Consider the following 22295-nt stretch of genomic DNA (forward strand, 5'->3'; position numbering starts at 1 on the left):
TACGCTTTTGGGAGGATCTTTGGTGTGGAGACCGGCCTTTATCTTGTTTATTTCCCAGGTTATACAGTATTGCAGTTGATAGACTTGCCTACGTAGCCAACTGTTATCAACTTGATAGTAGAGGGATTACGTGGGACGTGCAATTTCGACGCTCTTTTCAGGATTGGGAGGTGGACGAGGTATGTGTTTTCCTGGATTTGTTGTATCGACAGGAGGCAGTTGGCAGAGGTAGTGATGATATGACATGGATTCCCTCTTCCCATGGTCGCTTTGAAGTTCGTTCCTTATTTTTATGTCTTTCTGATTTCGATATTGTTGATTTTCAATGGAAGACTATTTGGCGTTCTATGGCTCCAACTAGAGTGGCATTCTTTGTTTGGACCGTTGTTTGGGGTAAGATCCTTACGATTGATAATCTAAGGAAAAGGGGCAATTGTCTTGTTAACTGGTGTTGCTTGTGCAAACAAGATGGTGAGCCAGTTGCTCACATTCTCATGCATTGTCCTATGGCGAGGGATTGTTGGAATCTTATCTTTTGTCTGTTTGGTATGCGTTGGGTTATGCCTCGTTATCCTAAGGATTTGAGTTGTATATGGAGAGGATGCCGTGTGAGTAGCGCTGTTCGCGATTATTGGAGAGTTGTACCAGATTGTGTTTGGTGGTGCATTTGGAAGGAGAGGAATAGTAGAATGTTCGAAGGGAAAGAATCGTCCACGGCAATTCTGAAACTTCACATCATACGCTCTCTTTTCAGTTATGTGAAGAGGAAGTCCTGTTCTTCTTCCGAAGATTTAATTATTTTTTTGGCTTCTTTGGGATCTTAATCCCTAGTTCCACTTTTGTATAAGGGATGCGTTCCCCTCTTGAACGCCTATTTTATTTTAATTATTACTTATCAAAAAAAACAAGTGTGAAGTCTAAAATTTCTGCAACTTTGGAATCAACTTGAAATATTTGCTTCAATTTCTTCAATGGGTCCCACTTTCTTACCACAGCCTGCTTTAGCTTCTGAGATGTTATTGGCTGCTTCTTCAAACTTCTTCTCTTATGCCTTATTTTTTCCTTCATATTCCTCTGCATTGTCATCAAAATCTGGAAGCCAGAAAGTTTAAGTTTCCTCATCCATGAATTCATCCCAAGCTTATTTGGCATTCTCAAAATCAACATGATTTCCAGCGTCTTCCACAAGAAAGAATTGTTTTGCATTGATCATGTGATTATCTAAAGTTATTGGACACTTGGCAGATTTGCATCTCAGCTTCCTGTGTCTGTAGCACCAAAATTTGGACTCCTTTGTATCATTCACCATTGCCGTCCAAGTATTCTGTGACTGTATAACTGATTTGGCAGCACTCGGTTTTGCATTTGTCCACTGCGTAAGGCACTGAAATCTCTCTTCAGCAGGCTGTCTTACCCAATCTTCACATTTATATGCATCCATTCGCTGCCTTCGTCTCCCAATGCCTAGATTCAGAGGAGAAATGATTCCATTTTGTTCTAATATAGTGCTTAGTCGAGAAAGATTTTGAACGTCTTCTTTTGTGGCTTTCTTGCTTCCTTGCCTAGCCATAGATCCGCAGTATTCACAGATCTTTCTGGAAGTCTCTGATACCACTCGAAGCAAACAGAAAAAGAAAGAAGTCTTCTTACAACAGTAAGAAAGACCAGAAATACTCCAATCACCGTCGGAGCCTAGATTTCTATAGGGAAATCTGGGGGAAAGCCATAGAGAAGCATAAACTCTGATAATAACTCAAAATTATATTGATAAAAACCTGATTACAGCAGATATAGAGGGCTGTCCCTTTTATAATACTACTATTAATGACACTTGACTTTTCCTAGAATGACTGATAATTCCCACACAACATTAATAAGACTTTACCACTTTCCTAAGTATACTTAATAATTCCAAATTTTAGTAAAATAAGGACTCTTTGAATTTTCTTCAAGTCACTTTCCAAGGCACCATTGACTGCCTCAATCCTGACTAAAGTACCCTTAATGATTTGCATCACGTCCTTTCTCACTTGCCTCTGGCTTGTTTCATGTTTCTCCTTTGATACGCCTTTCTGTATAATATTATGCTGCAAGATAATCAGTAACACCGGTACAAAAATATTTTAATGGATGCATTTTCCTGGAGCTTAGAACATTATAATCAAATAATATCAATAAAACTTAATATTTTGATATTTAACTGCTTGAACTACTTTTCAAAGATTAAGAAATTTAGTTCCTTGGGATTTAACACTTAAAATTTCTTGATTATATTCATTTCAGTTTAGTCTCTATGTATTTCATTTTCTTATTAGTTAGTCTGCCCTGGCTGTTTTCAGATGCATGTGCTAATGAATATTTTTTACAGGCTTCTATTATTAAAGAACAAATAGAAGTTACCTTGTTCCGTATGCTGGACGAAGAAACTGATACTGAGTATGTGTGGATACACCTTTATTTTCCCGTAATTTTAGTTTATTATGGATTATAGTTTGTAATATCATGAAGGAATTATATATTTTAAAATTATTTTAAAGATGCTGTTGAGTGCTACTTCAGGCTTGACATGTACATTATAAAAGCTTTTCTATATCTATGACATGAAGCCACTATGAAACATTTGCATATATGGACTACATTGTAAACTATATTGGTTAAGTTGTAAATTCCTTCCGTTTGTGTAGGATTGGGAATTTGGTGCGTAGCACAATTATGCGATTGCTCTATGAATCATGCCCTTCATCTCCGTCTCATTGGCTATCAATATGCCGTAATATGGTAACTTCCTTCACCATCCATATTAGTGGTGTTTTTCTTGCTTCTGGCCCTGTGCTTTTGAAATCTTATTAATCTATTAATTGAATTGATTTGTATTATGTACAAGTTTCAAGGTGGGAAATGGAAGGACAATAATGTTGACTGTCTAACATCTCGTTATCAGCCTTTTTTGAAATGCTTGAGTTCATTAGCGTTTAACATTTTAATACCCGATCCCCTTTCCTTTAATAGCTTTTTTTATGGAAGCAAGGTCCATCACATATTAAATTGGTTCTTTTCTTCTCCATTTACAGTTAAATCTTTACATCAATAATTGACTCTTGTCAAGATGGGGCTTTCATTTTTATTTACATTCAATAAAGAAAATATTATTTGGGTGAGATCTTCTCTGTCATTGACTGCACTTTTTTAATAGGATAGAAAGAAATTTTGTTATAGAGAATGAGAGAGCTAGAAACACATGGTATCCTTTGATGGGAAACAAAAGAAACATAATATGGATCTGGGGTACAAACGAACCAAAATACTAGCCACTCCTAAGGAGGGTAAAATTGGATTTTAAAACTTGACAAGTCAATGCTCCTATTTTAGCCATAGACTCCATCTAAAATCTACTTCCAATTATTTAGATAACATAGATTTCCATAATGAAATGACAATACCATCAAGCGTATCTTGCAATCTTTTAAGAGAACTAACATTTCAGCCTTTATGGCTAAAACAATATCAATTGCTTCAAACCCTACATGAGAGTTGAGTTGTAATGACCCACTTCACCGTATGGTATGATATTGTCCGCTTTGAGCCCAAGCGCACACGGTTTTGTTCTTAGGTGTTACCCCAAAAGGCCTCTTAACATTTGGATTGTACCAATCCTACATATATAGCACTTCCCCTTTCTAAATCCAGGCGATGTTGTGCACCTGTAGCATGCTAGTGCCTCGCACCCGCCCTCAAGGTCGCTACAATCTACCCCCCTAAGAGGCCCGAACCCTGTCAACGCACTTCTGTCTGGGTAGGTCTTTGATACCATTTATAACAATCCACTCCACCACATGATATGATATTGCCCACTTTGGGCCCGAGCCCACATAGTTTTGTTCTTGGGGTTTATCCCAAAAGGCCTTATACCATTTGGAGTGTACCATTTCTACATATATAACACTTCCCTTCTCCACACCCAGGTGATGTGGGATCGTACACACGTAGCCTACCAACATGGTAGCCTTCCAGTGCCTCACACCCACCCACATGGTCACCACTTGAGTTGGCATAAGGTCTTTGAGCATGACCAAAGGGTCTTGTGTTTAACTTCTAGGAGTGTCAAGCATCCGTATTGGGCTTACCCGATACACATAGTTTGGGCATAATTGCAGATATCCGAAAGGAATAGTCCTATCCCCGAAGGGGGTTGGGGAGCCTAGTAGTTCCTCTATGCAAGTGTGATGTTGTGGCCCGAATTTGGTGCCGGGTCGCGTTACGACTCGATGACCCATTTGTTGAGCTTTGTGTGGGCCTAAGCTTAACAAAGCTCATGGGTTGTGGCCCCTAATTAGTACTCTCTTTTAGCCCAATATATAAGAGCGTTTAGGGTTTGGAGTATATGGTGAGAGAGACACTGAAATTCGTACAAAATTGAGAGTGAGGGGCTAAAACTTGTAATCTTGTAATCTCCGATTTTACGCATAGTGAAGATTTTTGCCAGATCTCCACCATGGACGTAGGCTTTACCGAACCACGTATAAATCTCTGTGGTCTTTGTGTGGTGTGTTTATTTTTCTGTTGTGTTTTGTAATTGTTCCTTGGTTCGCTGCGTTGGTCGTAACAAATTGGTATCAGAGCCCAAGGCGAAGGAGATCCGAAAGCACAAGATGTCTCAATGTGTGCGAGAATAGGTTTAGTTGCAAGTGAAGTCAATCAGCTTGATTAGTCACGATGACAGAATTTCGTAATGGGTTCATGGCATGGAGTTCGAGTAGTCAAGGTGGAGCCTTGGAGGTTTGAATGAACGAGCAATTTACAATGGGAACAATCAGAGTTTTGCAAGAATATTGTCAAGATTGAAGCTGCAAAAGAATTGTCCTGATCAATGCCACGGGAAGTGATGATTGGTTGGATGGAATTTGAGCCAAGGTGGAGATTGTTGGAATTTGTGTCTCAAATTCCTATTCTAATTTGGTTTCTATTTTAGAGTTGTATTATTTAAGGTAATTTCTTGTCAGACAAGTCTTTGGTCTCCAAGAATTGCAATCCTTGTCCAATAAGGAATTGTGTTTGTAACCCTATAAATAGGCACCTATGTTGTGGGTTGAGACTTTTGAGATTAAGAGAGATGTAGTCTCATGAGGGAGTTATTGGGTAGAGGTAGTATGCGAGTTGGTAGAGTAGAAAAAACACCGGTAAGACTGGTAGCGAGAAGATAGGCTCGTGGAGTGGTACATGGTGAAAAGATATATACGTGGTGTTGGTACTCTATTGTTGTAATATCTCTACGAATCGTAGTGGAATCTCTTCTCATCCTTGGACGAAGCCCAAGTTTGGGTGAACCATGTATAACTTGTGTTCTTTGTGTGGTGTGTTTATTTTTCTGTAGTGTTTCGTAATTATTGCTTGGTTCGATGCGTTTGTCGTAACACTAAGTTTGATAATCTGGTGTAGATCTAAAGCATTCCACAAAAATTCTTTCCTCACATGTTAGTAGCATAATCTAGACAACCTCCGTTATTATATATATATATATATATATATATATATATATGTATGTATGTATTGATCAGCTTGCTTTGAGTAAGAAAATAATGTGGTTCATGATCACTTGTGATGCCTTTGACTCCTGACTGACCCATATTTTAGATTTCTAAGAGGGCAACAATCAAAATTGAGCTTTAATACATCTTCAATAGTAGCTCTCCATCAGCTTGAATACACAACACGCGCATTTTGTAAGTGCAATAGGGGCCCTGCCGCGCAAAATGAGGCTTAAGGGGATACCTCTTAACTCTTTTTTAGTCGATGACCAAAGGGAAAGTAGTAAGAAAATTTTGTCCTAGAACATATCCACTTGGGCTTTTTGTGCTAAAACACTCTAGTATTTGTCTCTAAATCACAAAGAGTTGGTACATAGCACTTCCCCTTTTCTAATGGCTCCATAAGAAACTTCTACTAAAACTTGATGATGTTGTAGGGCGTGACCAAGCTATTCCTGCCACATGGAATAATCTTTGCGACTATTAGGATACCGAGCAACGAATAAATACATGTACAAACCAGATCATTTGCTCAACTCTATATTCTGTCTCTCACTTGTAGTGTCTCTTTGATATACACCTTTATATGAGCTACTGATCTAGCAAAAACTTTAACATTTAATGGGAACTTTGTATATCCAAATCAAAGTAGCTGGAGAAAATGAGGAGGGATTGGATGTGATGGAAAATTGAACATATGAAATTACTCTCAAATCATTTGGAAAAAAGAAGAAAAATAATTTACTCTCAAAACTTTTACTACATTCATCAGGGATTGTTGGCACAGGCAGACACTATTCAAAGCAATGAGGGAGAAAAGCTGGTCCATTGATCTCCACATCTTTTAGGATTCTATGAAACTAAAACTCCTAGACACAAAGTCATTGGAATGAAGAGCTTTAATAAAAGATGAAAAGTATCTTTAAAAGGAAGATTGTCCTGCTGAAGGTATTTCAAAAGTGAGCCCCAGATCCATTTGCAACAAAGAATCATGTAAGCCAATATTTTAGTCATCATACATGAGACTAGATTGATGGCGTGGAGATCACTATGGAGCAAACTATACTCGATCTCTTTTGCAGTTTTCTGGGTAATTAATGGTTGTTTTTTGGTTTTGATTTATAATGCCTGTAATGAACCTGTGTGATTTCTAAATTTTAATCCAAAATTTGTCTCAACTCAGTTCAGCTGTCCAAGTGAAATAAGTTATTGTTATCAATATATATTGAATTTCTAATTAGATGCCAGAAAAATGTGATAGCATTGTTCAATTCTCTGCTACACTTCCAAAGGGGAAGGTATCTTGAAACAAATTTTCTTCTAAATAATATTTTGTGGGGTTTGTCAATATCTGGCGTATCCATGGTCTGCGTACCTGCGTACCTTGCATGGCACACAATTTGCTTAGATTTTACTTTCTGTGCTGTAGATATGGTTTTATTATTACTGATTTAGTTTATTGATTATAAATAGAATTGCAAAAAACAAATTGGACTTGTGATAAAGAAACATTTGCTGTAAAAAACGTATGCTGAAAATGATTTATTGAAATTTTTGTCCAGATTCTTGCTACTCCAACAGAAAGTGATGCAGGGACCATCAACAGGTCCAAGGATGATCCTTTAAATAGTCCAGATGGTGATCCGGTTTTGAAATTTGGAGAAGATGATGAAAATATGGTTTCTGGCTCCAAAGGCTTGCCTATTCAAGGATACATATTTGATTCTTCCAGTGGTAATCCTAGAAGAAATAAGCATCTCCGATATCGGACCAGAGTTTTTGCTGCTGAGTATGTTAGCTTACTTTCGCTTGTGCATCTATTAGATGATGGAGTTGACAGCAAACATTTATCTTTAGTTTCCTGTGTCCTTTTTGTTACTGCAAATCTAGTGGAACGGATTTTTACTCTGTCGCTGTATTGTCCTTTTGTTCTGGTAGTTTCTTTCTTTCTTTCTTTCTTTCTTTCCTTTTCTTTCAGATGGCAATAGTGTCCTTGAAACATGTCCTTAATCCCCCATTCCCAATAGAATCACAATGATTGGCTTTATAGTTCAATAACTAAAGTTCGGATAATTTATGAATGCACCTTTTTCATATGATCTCCACCAACTTCACTGAATATACAAATTTGCACCAGCAAAATTTACTGAAGATCCCCTCTTTTCAATAATTTGCATAGTGGAAAATCTTTATAGCGGCCTTCTCTTATTTTCAATTTGTTCACAAGATTGAATAATCTTTGTATGCGGTTATCTTTCAGTATCAGCCAAATCTAGGGTATAGTTTATCCTACTTACACCTATGTGATCCTTTGTTTGATGTCATGTGCATGGAGCCATGGACTTGACTATATTTCCGGAATCATTTATAGATGACTTTTTCTTTCTAATTTTTTTTTTTTCTTTCCTTCTATAAATACAGTAATACACATCCATAGATGACCCATATTTCATGGATTCTGTTAGATTAGCTCCATATCAATAATTTGATCTAAATGTACAGGCACATATACACATACAAGGGCAAGATGTCCTACTAAAAAGAAGATATTTACCAATACTGGGGAATGGGAGAAATAAGAGTTTGATTTCATTATTGACAGAATCCTGTTCATTGTGTAGCAATCCTGTTTAGTCCTCAAAAGTGAGGGAAACAAAATGCAGTCAGAAGTATTTGCTTTACCCCATCAGGGACTTGTGAAATCTGATATAACCTTTTATGATCTTTATGAGGTGATGTGGCAGATGGGAGTACAAAAAGATTTTCTGTACTTCTCTCACAGTGCTTTTCTTTACTTTAGGCTTTTAGCATGGACTTCTTCTGCTAGAACACTATTTCAAAGTTGGTGAAATTTGATGTTAGATTACCATTCTTGAACGCTTCTACTATTGATGTAACTACATCACGTGTAACTTGATGTGTTGAGATGGCTTTTTCATGGCAATTTTTTTTTGGAAAGTTTTGTTCCTTGAATATCCACTAGGAGGTATTTTTCTTTATTTAGTCCAGTTTTTAATGAAATTTTTAATGAATGAGGAAGTCGTTTATATTGGATTGATTGGATATACTTGATCCTTACTGTGCGCCTCTTTCGCCCGGATGTGAATGATTAATGTTGTAGCAGTTACCTCGCTGATCTTAATGTAAAAATTTTGAACCTAGCAATAGTAACGTTTTTCCTTTTCAATCTGGCTTTTCTTCTTAAGTAATTTTCAGGACAAGTACTAGTTAATCACATTGGATCATTTCTATAGATCAATGAATTTGTCATCATCTATTGGATGGTTTCTTAGCGCCAAGTATAACCTTTCTTTTTTCATTATGGTTGTTTGCATGATGACCTCATCTAATTGTTTTTATGTATCGCGTAGATTTTCTTTTGTACTTTTTCTTTTTCTGCGCATATGAACCATATAGTTGATTAGACTAATGTATGTAGTTATGTATGCAAATGACAGGATTAGTTATCAATGGTGGAAGCAGCATATTTATAAAGGCAACAATTAATTCTAAAATTAAAATATTGAATTTATATAACTTGATTAAGCTACTAACAAAGAAAGATATTAATTCGAATAACATACTACATTGAAAAGTAAATGGATATATATATATATATATATATATATATATATATATATATTCACGATGGTTTTGCTTGTATGCATGGAATAATGGCTTTAATTTATATATTTCACTTGCTTTATTAGGAGGGAAAAAAAAAATCACGATTTTTTTTGCTTGTATGCATGGAATCATGACTTTGATTTATATGTATTTATATATATATTTCACTTGCTTTATTAGGAGGACACCATGGTTAGAGATGTCGTCTGCAGTATTTTGCAACTCACAACTTGTGCCATGTGATGTAAATTTAACCTCATTTTGAACCTAATTTAAAGGCTGAAGCCTTTCCTCAACATTAGACATAAACTTGACACCATTTTAATATTGAATTTATTTTCCATCTTTAATTTATCTTAACGAAGTAATTGTTTTGGAATATAGGTGCTTGAGTCATGTACCTGCAGCTGTTGGAAAGAATCCTGCTCACTTTGACCTCTTGTTGGCGAGAAGACAAAATGCTAATGGGCAGGTTTCTGGCGACTGGCTGGCCATCCAAGTGCAAGAGCTAATATCACTTGCTTATCAGGTGCTGAATATAAATCCACAATCATAAATTTACTTCATTGCTTTGAATAGTTTGCCAGCCATGACATGACATAGCTACTAAAGTTGACTTTTTTGTTCGATGTGGAAGTTGACACTTTTTGTATATCATTTTTATAGATAAGCACAATTCAGTTTGAAAACATGCGGCCTATTGGTGTAGGACTTCTAACTACCATTGTGGACAAGGTACCTGTCCAAAAACACCAATTCTACAAATTTTACAGAATTTCTGTTAGTTTTGATTTATGACTAAGCACTGTATATTCTTTTCTTTAATGTATAAATTTTTATAGTTTCTTGCTTGGTTCATTTTTCTTATAGACTTGTTGCTGTTATTAAATGTTAGTTTGAGCTACTAAATGACTTCTAATTCATTATCCTGGATCTGTATAAATTTTATTGATTTGAGGAGTGTAACGGCTACACTGTTATATGTTAGGCGCTAAAATAGTCAACTTCAGTGTCACGAGTTTCACATAATTGGCAAGAAAATGGACTGAGCCTTTTATTGAGTTGTTCAATTTCAGTATTTTATTTTATTTTATTTTATTTTTATTTGCTGGCGAGGTTGAATACGCTCAAGCATTACCTAAAGTCAACCAGCCCAATTAAATCTTGGATGTATTGGTTAAACTGACCTTACTGCTTGAGTTTGTTCGCGAGCCTAATCAGGATTATTCATTTTAAGCAATTTAGTTGTGTTGAAGTATTTAAATATTAAAGTTACACCCTCTTAGTAGATGGTTGTTAACATGGTATCAGAGCCAAAGGTCTCGAGTTCAAACCTCACCATCACACTGATATTAAAAATTGAGACACGTGTCGGACCAAAAGAAGGCCACACGTGAGGGGCCGTGTTGAAGTATTGAAATATTAAAGACACACCCTCTCTAACAGCCTAAGCTTTTAGAGTAGACAGTTGTTAACAAGTTGCAACTTATGCTTCCATTTTGCTGCTTTAGGTTAATCAACGAATAATAGCAAGATTTTTAGTAAGAAAGGTCTTGCAATTTGTTAGTGAAATGTTTATTTTTGAATCCTGCCTAATTTAAAAAATGTTTACAAATCCCTTTGTCACAAGGGCAATAAAACTGGATTTGGGGCAACTTTGGTTTGGCTGTCAGTAAAATGAGCCAAAGATCATTGCTCAGGTTTGGTTTGTGTTATTGGTTTGTATCCTCTTTCAAGCCAATCTGGATCTTTTCAGAAGTAGTTCGTTAATTTTTATTTATATATTCTGTGTCGAGTAGTTCATTTAGTTCAATGTCTGTAGTCTGAAGCTACTGTGTGTAATCTGATTCTTTGCTTAGATGATTTGATGCTTTATTAACAATTTCCGAAAAAAAAAAAAAAAAAAAAAAAAAAAAAAAAAAAAAAAAAAAAAAAAAAATCTTTTTAATAAAAACCAGCTGCTGTATTTTCTACGTATGTTTTTCCCAATTATGAACTCAAAATTCTCTTGTGCTTTAAAAATCTGTCCTTAATCTAGATGGAATGGTTTGGAATAGACTAATTGCAGTGATTTAGCAATTGACTTTTCGAGGCCACTAATTCCAGAGGGAAAAGCTGTAGCGCACTGGAAACAGATTGATTACCCTTAGATTGATTAAAAATCTGTCCTTAACAGATTGCTCTGGCTTTTATAGTTAACTATTTGTTTTTTCATTTTCTCTCTACTTAGTGCCATGCAGAGGTTCTTAAATTTAATTCTGCTATGTTAGTTTGTTTAAATCTCGTGTTTGTGAGTTTCAGTTTGAAATGATACCAGATCCCGATCTTCCTGGACACCCTCTATTGGAACAGTATCAGGTATGCAGATGGCACCTGTTTTAATTCTCCTCCTCATTTCCCATTCAATTTCAATAATTTCGCCTAAACTTGCTTATAGTTCTGTGACTTCTAAATGATTCACTCATGGAAACATCAATTACTATTTTCTATAGTATGGTTTCTTTTTGTAGATTTTACTTAACCAGTTATTTATGAAATTTAGGCGCAACTATTATCTGCAGTCCGCACTGCATTAGATACATCCTCTGGTCCTGTTCTTTTGGAGGCAGGCTTGCAGCTGGCTACTAAGGTTCAAAATATAGAAACAGCTCTCTTTTGCATTTTCCAATGAAATGACGTAAATTAGTGCGAATGTTATGATGTGTATTTCAGATATTTACAAGCGGAATAATTAGTGGAGATCAAGTTGCAGTTAAGAGAATTTTTTCACTGATTTCACGTCCACTGGATGACTTCAAAGACCTTTATTATCCATCTTTTGCAGAATGGGTGTCATGCAAGGTATGTCATTTCACTATTTTCCAAACCATTCCTTGTATGGCGTCGGGTTTTCCACTTCTTTTTCCTTTTCATTTGAAGAGGCTCTTACAAAATGCTCCTTTTTTTTCTTTTTTTTCCTTTTCTTTTTTTGTTTATTTCCAGATCAAGATTAGACTTCTAACTGCCCATGCCTCTCTTAAATGTTATACATATGCATTCTTGAGGAGACAACATAATGGGATTCCAGATGAGTACTTAGCCCTGTTACCATTATTTTCAAAAAGTTCAAGTACTCTAGGGAAGTACTGGATATTGATTTTAAAGGACTACAGTTATGTCTGCTTCCGCATGCTTCCTAAGAGAAATGTAAGCTTGGTATATGTGAAACCTATTGTTCTTTTTTCTTTGACTGCCGTCTTTCGTCTTATGAGAAATGAAAGCAATGTTTGCAACTGGTAAGAATTTATCCACGAGTTCCTGCTTATGTTGTTCTGTGCTACTTACAGTGGAAACCATTCCTTGATGGAATTCAATCACCTCTTGTTTCATCAAAGGTTCTGCCATGTTTAGAGGAAGCCTGGCCAGTAATCTTGCAAGCACTTGCACTGGATGCAGTTCCTGTGAATTTTGATGTGAATGGATCTTCCAAAACTATGGAAAATACACCAAGTAAATTCATTTCTGGATACAGCATGGTTGAACTGGAATCAGAAGAATTTCGGTTCCTTTGGGGCTTTGCTCTACTTGTTCTATTTCAGGGACAAGATCCAACTCTTAGCAAGCATATAATACCTGTGGGTTCTGCAAAAGGAAAGTTTGGTGGTGACTCTCCAGTTGAAGATATAAATCCTCTAACTTTGAAGTTGTATGAGATTGTGTTACCAGTGTTCCAGTTTCTGTCGGCTGAATGTTTCTTCAACATGGGATTCCTTACGGTGGATATCTGTAGAGAATTACTGCAGGTGGTGATCTATATGTATTCCTTTTTCATTTTACAGCCATTGATCCGTTTCATTGATTTTATTATACTTCTCTAGCATCTATTTGATTAGTCATTTTATATCAGGTGAAGTGATTTCAGTTTCTAGATTCTTAAGGAACCATTGGTAATGACTATAACTCAGTTTATGCTCTGGGAAGTGAACCATGTAACCTAATAACCCAACATTAAAAGGATCATGTATATGACTGTCGTTGTTGATCTAAGATCATGTAATGTTAGTGTTGTTTCTTATCGGAGATAGAGGGAGAGAATTAAAGCTCAAGTTTCTTGAAAGATCCATGGAATAATACACGATTCCGACTTCACAAGATGGAAATTTTGGAGATATATAACATTAGCTAAAATGACATGTCAAATATATTCTACAGTAATTTGGGTCTGTACATCTATATGGTTCAGTATGTTCAAAGCCTTTCAATTTTCTCACTAGAAAAATTGGCATACTTATTTGATTCCAGCTGCCTGAGTGTATATTGGCATGCAAGTGGACTAGGCCCATAACTTGTCTAAGGGAATGGATTGAGCTCAGGCTGCTGCGCATCAGCCAGTTTCTGCCCAGCCTGTTTATTGAGAGTTGCTTGTATATCCCCGTCAATACTCGTGTCTGATACTAAGTTGCAAATATAACATTTTAATATAAAGGAATACAAAATGTCGTCATAGCATGGTAACCTTGTGCATGTATTTGCAAATATTGGTTCATTCATACTGCATAATTGGAGCATTATTTGGACAGTCTTCCCTCTCAAAGTCCTCCCAACTTACTGACAAAGAAAAAGAAAATAAAAACAAAAGATATAAATAAAATAAATGAGGAACAAAGCAGGTCTAGATTACTTTCCCAAACTGTGCATTAATTGCTTATATTCAAATCTAACCATGTGGAAGGGCTCCGCCCATGACTGTCCTTCCAGGATACCTCTCTATCCTTTATCTTTAATAGTAAGAAAATATTTTATCTTCAATAGTAATTGATATTTCCTTAAGATGGTTTACTTTTCCACATGTTGCAAATTTTTATCGTTTTATCATTTGTAATGGATGCAGGTTTTCTCATATTCCATTTGCATGGAAGATACATGGGATAGTCTTGCAATCTCTGTTTTATCACAGGTAGATTTCAGTAAATACTTTGTTGTCCAGATTTCATATTGAATGTTGATGAACGAGGATTATTGCCAATTCTGAAGATGGGATCTATTTATCCAATATGATGCACAATATGGAAATACAAATATATGATATATTTATTTAGAATATTCCTTTGGAATATCAGCTTGTTTTAGACACATTTGTTCTTTTTTCTTTTGTTTGACTTGTTACCTCTTGCCAATATTCTTGCTGTATTTAGATCTGCCTATTAATATTTTTTGTGCAGATGTTCAGATAAATTAATTACTGCTACAATTCACGAGATTTCTTTCTTGGCCTGATCCAATTTTTATTTTGATTCCTTAAAAAAGTTGTGCATACTTATAAAGCATCAATCAAAATTCGGCCTTGTCACACACAAAACTACACTTATATATCTTTGTTTTGACCACAGATTATGCAGAACTGCCCTGATGATTTTTTCCTTACATCAGAAGATTTTGCATATCTGGCAATGGAACTTTGTTTTGGTTACCTTTTTAAAGTCTTTCAGAGGTACCATATATCAATGTTTATTTGCTTAGAGCTTCTGACTGAAAGTATTCCTAGAATCAATGTTTGGCCACTGTTTTTTTTTTCAGCACTGATGGCACTTCCCCATGTCAACTGAAAGGGGAGGATAAGATTTCTGTGTCATATATTGCAGCAAAGACTTTTGTGAGACGTTTTGAAATTGAACCTAAGGTGGGTACACATATCTAAGTTCCCATGTTTCCTGTACTTGCAAGATATTTATGTAAACCTTGTTCTTTTGTGAGGTGTCATTGATAAAATGTGCCAGAAAGATTTTATTAGTTGTCTTGTCTTTCAGTCTGCTTAACTGACTCCAAGTGTCATGTTCTCATGAAATATAAATTGCATGTCTTGAGATGCAGAAGCAATTAAAATCGGTCTTGGGATTTATTTTAGTTGGTTACAAGTGCATTGGAAGGGCTTCTACTGAGTTATGCTTTTCAAAGGCTAAGGAGTTTGTCCAGTTTATCGGTTCTTTACTGAAGAATCACATTGATGGTGAGCAAGTACAACTTGTATAAGCAGTATTCAATGTTTTCCTCTTCTATCATCATATTCTAGATGTACAGCATTACTTTTATTTATTTATTTGTTTATACTTTTTTTCAAATATGGTTTCTTTTCCATGCTGATATTTTTCCAATATCACATTTGCAGCACAATTTTATTTTAACTTATCTGACTTCATCCTTGAAACAATTCTACAATGAATATTTTACTCTACTTTTAATTTAAAGGCAATTATTACTTCCTTTGTCGCATCATAAAATGCATTCATTTACATTTTGAATCCTTCATAGTGGTAATTGAGATCTACATTTTACTTTCTTGCTGTTAAGATCTATCTATGGTGATTTTTATATATATATATATAAAAAAAAACCTAAAAAGCGAATCAGTTTCATACTTCTCTTGGGATTTGAAGAATTTTAAGAGATGATTTCCACGAACCATGTCTTTGTATGAGTTGATATTCAATGAACAATCAATCTCAAGATTAGATTGCTATGAGCTCTGGATATTACAATTATTGAAACAGTGCTATGCGAAATGTTTATTCTTTTCAAGGGGCAGTTTGGTGTCCTTCGCTTGATGGGATTCATTTTGATTCTATTTCGGGTGAGGAGTACTCTGTTTTGGAAGAGCCTTTTTCAGAGGAGGAAGTTCTCGCTGCTTTGAAGAGTTGTAATGGGGGTAAAGCCCCTGGTCCTGATGGTTTTACTATGCGGTTCATTTTGGAATGTTGGGAGGTGGTTTGTGAAGAGGTGATGGGCTATTTTCATGCTTTCCATGTGCAGGGCTCTTTTGAGAAAAGTTTGAATACAACTTTTATTGCTCTAATTCCAAAGAAGGGAGAGGCAATGGATGTTAAAGATTTCCGCCCTATTAGTTTGGTGGGATGTTTTTACAAGTTGATTGCGAAAGTCTTGGCCTCTAGGTTGAAAAAGGTGATGGATGGCATCATTTCTGACTCTCAGAATGCCTTTGTGGGTGGTCGTCAGATTTTGGATTCAGTCCTTATTGCTAGTGAATGTGTTGATTCTCGGTTGAGCAGCGGTGTTCCGGGTGTTGTATGTAAGCTGGATATTGAAAAGTCGTACGACCATGTGAACTGGAGTTTCCTTCTCTACCTGTTGGAGAGAATGGGTTTTGGTGAGCGGTGGAGGAGATGGATTCTTTTTTGCATCTCTAGCGCTCGGTTCTATGTCCTTGTGAGCGAAGCTCCGACGGGTTTTTTCTCTAGCTCGAGGGGCTTGAGGCAAGGGGATCCACTTTCCCCTTTCTTGTTCCTTTTTGTGATGGAGGCTTTTAGCAGATTATTGACGAGGGCTGTGGGTTTTTTGAGAGGTTTTCAAGTGGGCAGGGATGTTGCTAGTCAATTGGCGGTCTCCCATTTGATGTTTGCGGATGATACTATTGTGTTTTGTGATGCGGACGCGTCCCAGTTAAGGCACTTGAGATGCGTTTTGATTTGGTTTCAAGTGGTCTCTGGCCTTGAGGTTAATGTTGGAAAGAGTCTACTTGTGCTTGTTGGGGATGTTCCTGAGATTCAGATGCTTGCGCAGATTCTTGGATGTTATACTGGCTCTTTTCCCATTTCTTACTTAGGATTGCCTTTGGGTGCTCCTTTGAGATGTGTAGGAATCTGGGATCCGGTTGTCGACAGGTTTGAAAGGAGGTTGGCGGGTTGGAAAAAGCAGTACCTGTCCAAGGGGGGTCGGGTTACCTTGATTAAGAGCACCCTCTCTAGCTTTTCTACTTACTTCATCTCTCTGTTTCAGATTCCTTCTTCAGTGGCCGAGAGAATTGAAAGATTGCAATGCAACTTCCTTTTTGGGGGGGGAAGGAGAAGAGTTCAAGTTTCACTTGGTTCGGTGGGAGCAAGTGTGCCGTCCAATTCGGTTTGGAGGCTTAGGGTTAAGGAGGTTGTTGCCTTTTAATAAGGCTCTCCTTGGTAAATGGCTATGGAGGTTTGGGATAGAGAGCCATTGGCTTTGTAGGAGAGTTATTGAGAGCAAATTTGGAGAAAGTAGCGGTGGGTGGTGCTCTCTGGCGAGGCGTGGCCCAAGGGGGGTGGGAGTTTGGAATTTCATTCGGAGGGGTTGGGATGATTTCTACAAGCATGTTCGCTTTCGAATTAAAGATGGAAGGAGGATCAGTTTTTGGAAGGATATATGGTGTGGGGAACACCCTCTTGCTCTCGCTTTCCCACGGCTTTATAGGATTGCTTCTCACTGACAGGCCATGGTTGTTGACTGTTATCATCTTGATAACGGAAGACTGACTTGAGATGTTCAGTTCAGGAGGCATTTTCAGAATTGGGAGATCGAGGATTTTTCTCGCTGTCTGGAGCTTTTGTATAGCCAGGTGATCTCCTTTGGGGATCGGATTGTTGGTTCTGGGTTCCTAACTCGCAAGGCCGTTTTGAGGTTAGATCTTTTTTTAGATGCCTTTCGTTTCATCACGGAGAACCCTTCCCATGGAAGTCTATTTGGCGTTCCAAGGCTCCCCGCAAGGTCGCCTTTTTTGCTTGGACCTCAGTCCTAGGCAAGATTTTAACCCAGCATAATTTGAGGAGGAGGAATCAGGTGGTGGTCAATCGGTGTTATATGTGCTTGTGCAATGGGGAGTCAGTTCATCACCTACTTTTACATTGTAGTATGGCCAGAGATTGTTGGGATTTGATGCTTGGTTTATTTGGGGTTCAATGGGTTATGCCTTGTTCTTCTAGAGGGTTGATTGAAGCTTGGAGAGGCGTATCCGTTGGGGCTTCCGTTCAAGATGCTTGGAGGGCTACGCTGCTTTGTATTTGGTGGTGTATTTGGCTCGAGAGAAATAGGAGATATTTTGATGAAAAAGAGAAGCCTGTTTCTATGCTTAAGTTCTCTGTTATTTGTACTCTTTTTTGCTGAGTTTCAGGGAGAGATTATAGATCTACGGAGGAAATTATTGTTTTTTTGGCCTCTCTGAAGGTCTAAGGCGTCCTTTAGCCTGTTGTTATCAAGGGGGCTTTGGGTTGCGTATTACTATTACATGAATCAATGTGCAATCACGTGGCCTGATGAGTTTACATCATCTGGATATGTAATATTGCATGCAACAAAGTACTTCATTGAATAAGAAAATATATTAATCATATTATGATGCAGATGTATCCTGCAAATCGAAAGGAAAAGAAAAAGGTCTGACATCTTACCTATTGTCAGTTGATCCTTAGGTAGGTACACCCATCTTCAGCTTAGAGTTCTTAAGTTGAAAAGTTGGATAATTTATCTGGGACCGGAATCCTCAGTTCCAACTCAGGGGTAGTTCTATAATATTACAAGTTTGAGTGTATTTTTGGTAAATTCTCAGTTGTTTCAGAAAATTTCTCATTTTTCTGTTTTGAAATTTTCATGGTGCTGATTAATTTCGTCGTCTACCGCAATTTTCATCCAAGTGACAGTTTGAGGAGAAAAATTAAAATGGTGTCATGATGTCACAGACAAGATTTTTCTTGTTGCTCGGTTTTTTTTAATTTCAGCTGTCCATGACCCTCGTACATATTTCAGAGGGTTGCCCTGATATGATTGTTTTGTCCAAAACAAAGAGACCCACTTCAATATTCATGAGAGAAGAAAATTTGGAGGGAGATATTTGCGTTTTCTTCATTTCACAAGCCGGTCACAGTTTCTAAATATTTGACTCTCTGTGCGCTCGAAGAAAACTTGTGTCAGTTCTGCAGCCTTTTGGCAAGATTTGGAGGTGCTTTAGTGGATTTTCTTTTGGACTTTCAGTTCAGATTGTCATATCTTCGTATCAAAATATTTTCAAGAGCTTTTTTAATCAAAGTTTATCGGGTCAGAGGCAAGGATATTCTGGGTGCAATTTGGTGTGCTAGTTTTTATTTTCAGCAGTTATTTTGTTTATTCTGTGGGTGTTTTCATTGGTTAAAACTTGACAAGTTTCCTTTGCAATTGTTTGGAAAGTCTTATTGTTTTTTGGTGATCAAACTTGAATTGGAACTTTGGTTAGCACTTGGCTTTAGGTGTTGTCCTAACTAGGTTTTCTTTCTTTCTTTTCTTCTTTTTTTTCTTTGGTAAAAATGTCAAGTAGCTAGCTGATGGAATGTTTTGTTACAGATAAATCTAGATTTGGTGATGATGGCATTTGCTACTTCAGAACAATAATTGGAGGTTGTCTAGATGTGCTTGCTAGTTTAGCTAGTGATTGCATTAATAGCATTCATCTATTGAAGGATAGGAGGTCAGACTCATGTCAACTACTGCAAATGAAACTTGCTTTCTCTCTTGAACAAATTTCTTCAATTGCTAGACTGGCTTATGAAGTTGAATGTCTTGGAGAGGACCAGAAGAGTCATCCCATCTTATTTACTGTATTGCAACATTGCACTAAATGTATCCAGACTGTTCTTACTGATTCTGACATACAGGTAATGAGTTTCAAATGCATGCAGAATCTAGGCATTGTCAGTTTCTGTTCTTTATAGCACAGAACGACTTCTGGTGGGAATTTGTGGTGTGCAGGTTCAAGCAATTGGGCTGCAAGTGCTAAAAAGCATGGTACTGAGAGGTGCCAATGTGGAAAGCAACTCTTTCCAAATATTCTTCGTTGGGGAGCTTTTTACAGATATTTTTACTATTATCCAGAATATGTTGAAGGTATTCTTTTCTAAGTGAAATATTTCACTTTTCAAACTTCATTTTTCATCACTCTGATGGAGCCATGTATGGTTTTAATTACAGAAACCCATAAAGGGGGAAGCAGTGCTCATCGCTGGGGAGTGTTTGAGAATCTTAATGCTTCTGCAGACACTGTCTAAAGCCAGTCAATGTCAAAAAGATCTTATGAATCTTCTTTTGCAAGCTATTGTCATGGTTATCTCAACATCAGAAGATGGTCATGTTCAAGTAGGGCTACTCCCCAAAATTAAATTTGACTCTCCTTTTTCACCCTATTCTAATTATCCATGTTGATGACAGGAAGTCAATGATTTAAGAAGTACAGCGGTGAAACTTGTTTCTCAGCTTGCTCAAGTTCCTTCCTCAGCAGTTTATTTCAAGGACGTCTTGTTAGCAATGCCTTTGACACACAGGCAGCAGCTTCAGGTACCATTTCTTTCTGAATCAAAATTGAAAAATCTGCAGTCCCCCAGTTTAATATATGCATAGCCTTGATCCGGAGGGACAATGATTTGATATTTCATGTGGCTTTTGAGAAAACAATCATCTTATTTCTGACAGTTCCTCTTCTTGTAATACTGTGAACTTCTTGGATATTCATGGCTTCATTGTCTTAGTCAAGTTGTCTACTCCCCTCTGTTAAATCAATCCACGAAGGGCTGTAGCCTAGTGGTATCTCCTCTACCTCCCAAAGTGGAAGGTGAGGAAATGGGGGTGTGAGTTTCTTGGCAAGGGGAGGGAAAAAAAGAAAAAAGAAAAAAATTGAATCCAGTGGGCATACACCAAAGAAATATATTACGTATTGTTCCTGAAAACACAACTTAATTGAATCAACCATTTTCAGTACTGTAGTTTTTGCAAGTTTTACGTTCTTTCTAAACCTAACATAAGAAAACTTTAGCAGATGCTCAATTCTAATTTAATATTTCTTGAAGACTCTGGAGTTAATTGAACCGAATTCTGTTGAAATGTGTCAATATTATTTGTTTGACCTTTTGTGACCTTGTAACCACACGGAAGTTATGATATGAAGAGTTTAATAGTTGGCACATTTGGTTTTTTTCTCTCAATGATAAACCCCAGTACTAATGAACGAAAATTTCAATTTGACTACCAATTTTGTACTTTCAGGTTATCATTCGTGCTTCAGTAACGCAAGATCAGAGTGCAACGGAAATAAAATCATCGACACCACCTCTAGTGATAAAGTTACCCGCCCAAGCAGAGGATAGTAGAGAGAGAGATTCTCCTCTATCAACCCCCAAACACTCTGATAACAATAGTGAGGATGAAGGTGATGAGGATGAAGATGATTGGGACACTTTTCAGTCTTTTCCCGCTTCAACAAATGAAGCTGCTCCGGGTAGCCATGATTCTGAGCAGGCTGGTGTTGGAGCAGTGCCAAACAATGAATTTGATCAAACCTTGTCTGATCAATCTGTAATAGTTGCTGAAGGAAATATTGAGCCATCCGATGATCACCATGAGGAGAGAACTGGAGCAGTGCTGAATCCTGAAAATGATCTGGCATTTTCTCATCTTCAGTCTGTTGAAGTTGCAGGAGGAGGAGATACAGGAACATTTGATGATCACCATAAGGAGAGAATTGGAGCACGTCCAAGCCATGAAACTGACCAGGTCATGTTTAATCTGCAATCTGCTGAAGTTGCAGAAGGATATACTGATCGTCAAAAAGAAGTTAACCCATCCGATGATCACCATCACGAGAAAGGTACAATTCCCAAGCATGAAGATGCAAAAGTAACATCTCAAACCAATGTACCTGAGGATGGTGAGCGTAGTAAGGAGGGCCAAGATGAAACGAATGATCTTCAAGTAACCTCGGGTCCTTTGCCTCCTGGAAAATTTTCTGATTTTGAGAACAGGGAAGCAAATATTAGAACACACAGTGAACAGCACGCGGAAGCTGACAAAGATGTCGGAACCAAAATCACTGAAATTGAGAGCACCAACCCCACACACAGCGAACAGCATCTGGAAGCTGATAAAGATGTTGGAACCAAAATGACTGAAAATGAGAGCGTTAACAGTTGTGACGATAGTGGCAACAGCTCAGGATTACCAAAAAGCCAAGACAATAGTGCTAAACTAGGAATATCTATGGACATTGACAGAACTTGAAGTATTTGTCATGGGGACCTTATATTTAATGAAGTATTGTGTTCATTACTCAATTTACTCCAGGCACCATACCGCGAGTAATTCTATCAGAAAGTCGAATCGAAATTCAACATTTTTTGAATGTTTATGTGGGAGAATCTAATCAATTATATATATAACAGGAGATTTTGTTTCTACTTTCCTGTGTATTCTATGTGCAATAATTGCTTCTCATCTGGAGGGGAAATTTTTGCAAACAGTTACTTTAATCCAGAAGAGCAAGGTTGTCCGTTACTGTCCTTAAATTTGTGTAGTGTGATTCAATTCTCTCATCCATGCCCTTATTTTTTT

The 22295-nt window shown here is 37.1% G+C and overlaps 1 protein-coding gene across 1 annotated transcript in view; it reads left to right on the forward strand.

Moving 5' to 3' along the window:
* LOC132316083 (protein SWEETIE) overlaps positions 1-22141 on the forward strand; it is a 73104-nt gene extending 50963 nt beyond the window's left edge. Inside the window, exons 30-48 of the mRNA XM_059814591.1 lie at positions 2369-2436; positions 2685-2778; positions 7088-7314; positions 9537-9681; positions 9819-9887; positions 11454-11510; positions 11695-11781; positions 11865-11993; positions 12135-12338; positions 12479-12934; positions 14023-14088; positions 14522-14622; positions 14709-14811; positions 15003-15138; positions 19263-19573; positions 19668-19802; positions 19887-20051; positions 20124-20249; positions 20955-22141. Of these exons, the coding sequence (XP_059670574.1) occupies positions 2369-2436; positions 2685-2778; positions 7088-7314; positions 9537-9681; positions 9819-9887; positions 11454-11510; positions 11695-11781; positions 11865-11993; positions 12135-12338; positions 12479-12934; positions 14023-14088; positions 14522-14622; positions 14709-14811; positions 15003-15138; positions 19263-19573; positions 19668-19802; positions 19887-20051; positions 20124-20249; positions 20955-21965 (3690 nt within the window). The 3' untranslated portion in view covers positions 21966-22141. The remainder of the gene's footprint in view (positions 1-2368; positions 2437-2684; positions 2779-7087; positions 7315-9536; positions 9682-9818; positions 9888-11453; positions 11511-11694; positions 11782-11864; positions 11994-12134; positions 12339-12478; positions 12935-14022; positions 14089-14521; positions 14623-14708; positions 14812-15002; positions 15139-19262; positions 19574-19667; positions 19803-19886; positions 20052-20123; positions 20250-20954) is intronic.
* Positions 22142-22295: the final 154 nt, after the last annotated feature.

This window comes from Cornus florida, unplaced genomic scaffold, assembly GCF_030987335.1.
Source record: "Cornus florida cultivar Cherokee Brave unplaced genomic scaffold, ASM3098733v1 CherokeeBrave_3.0.0_Hap2_Chr07, whole genome shotgun sequence".
NCBI classification, from domain to species: Eukaryota; Viridiplantae; Streptophyta; class Magnoliopsida; order Cornales; family Cornaceae; genus Cornus; species Cornus florida.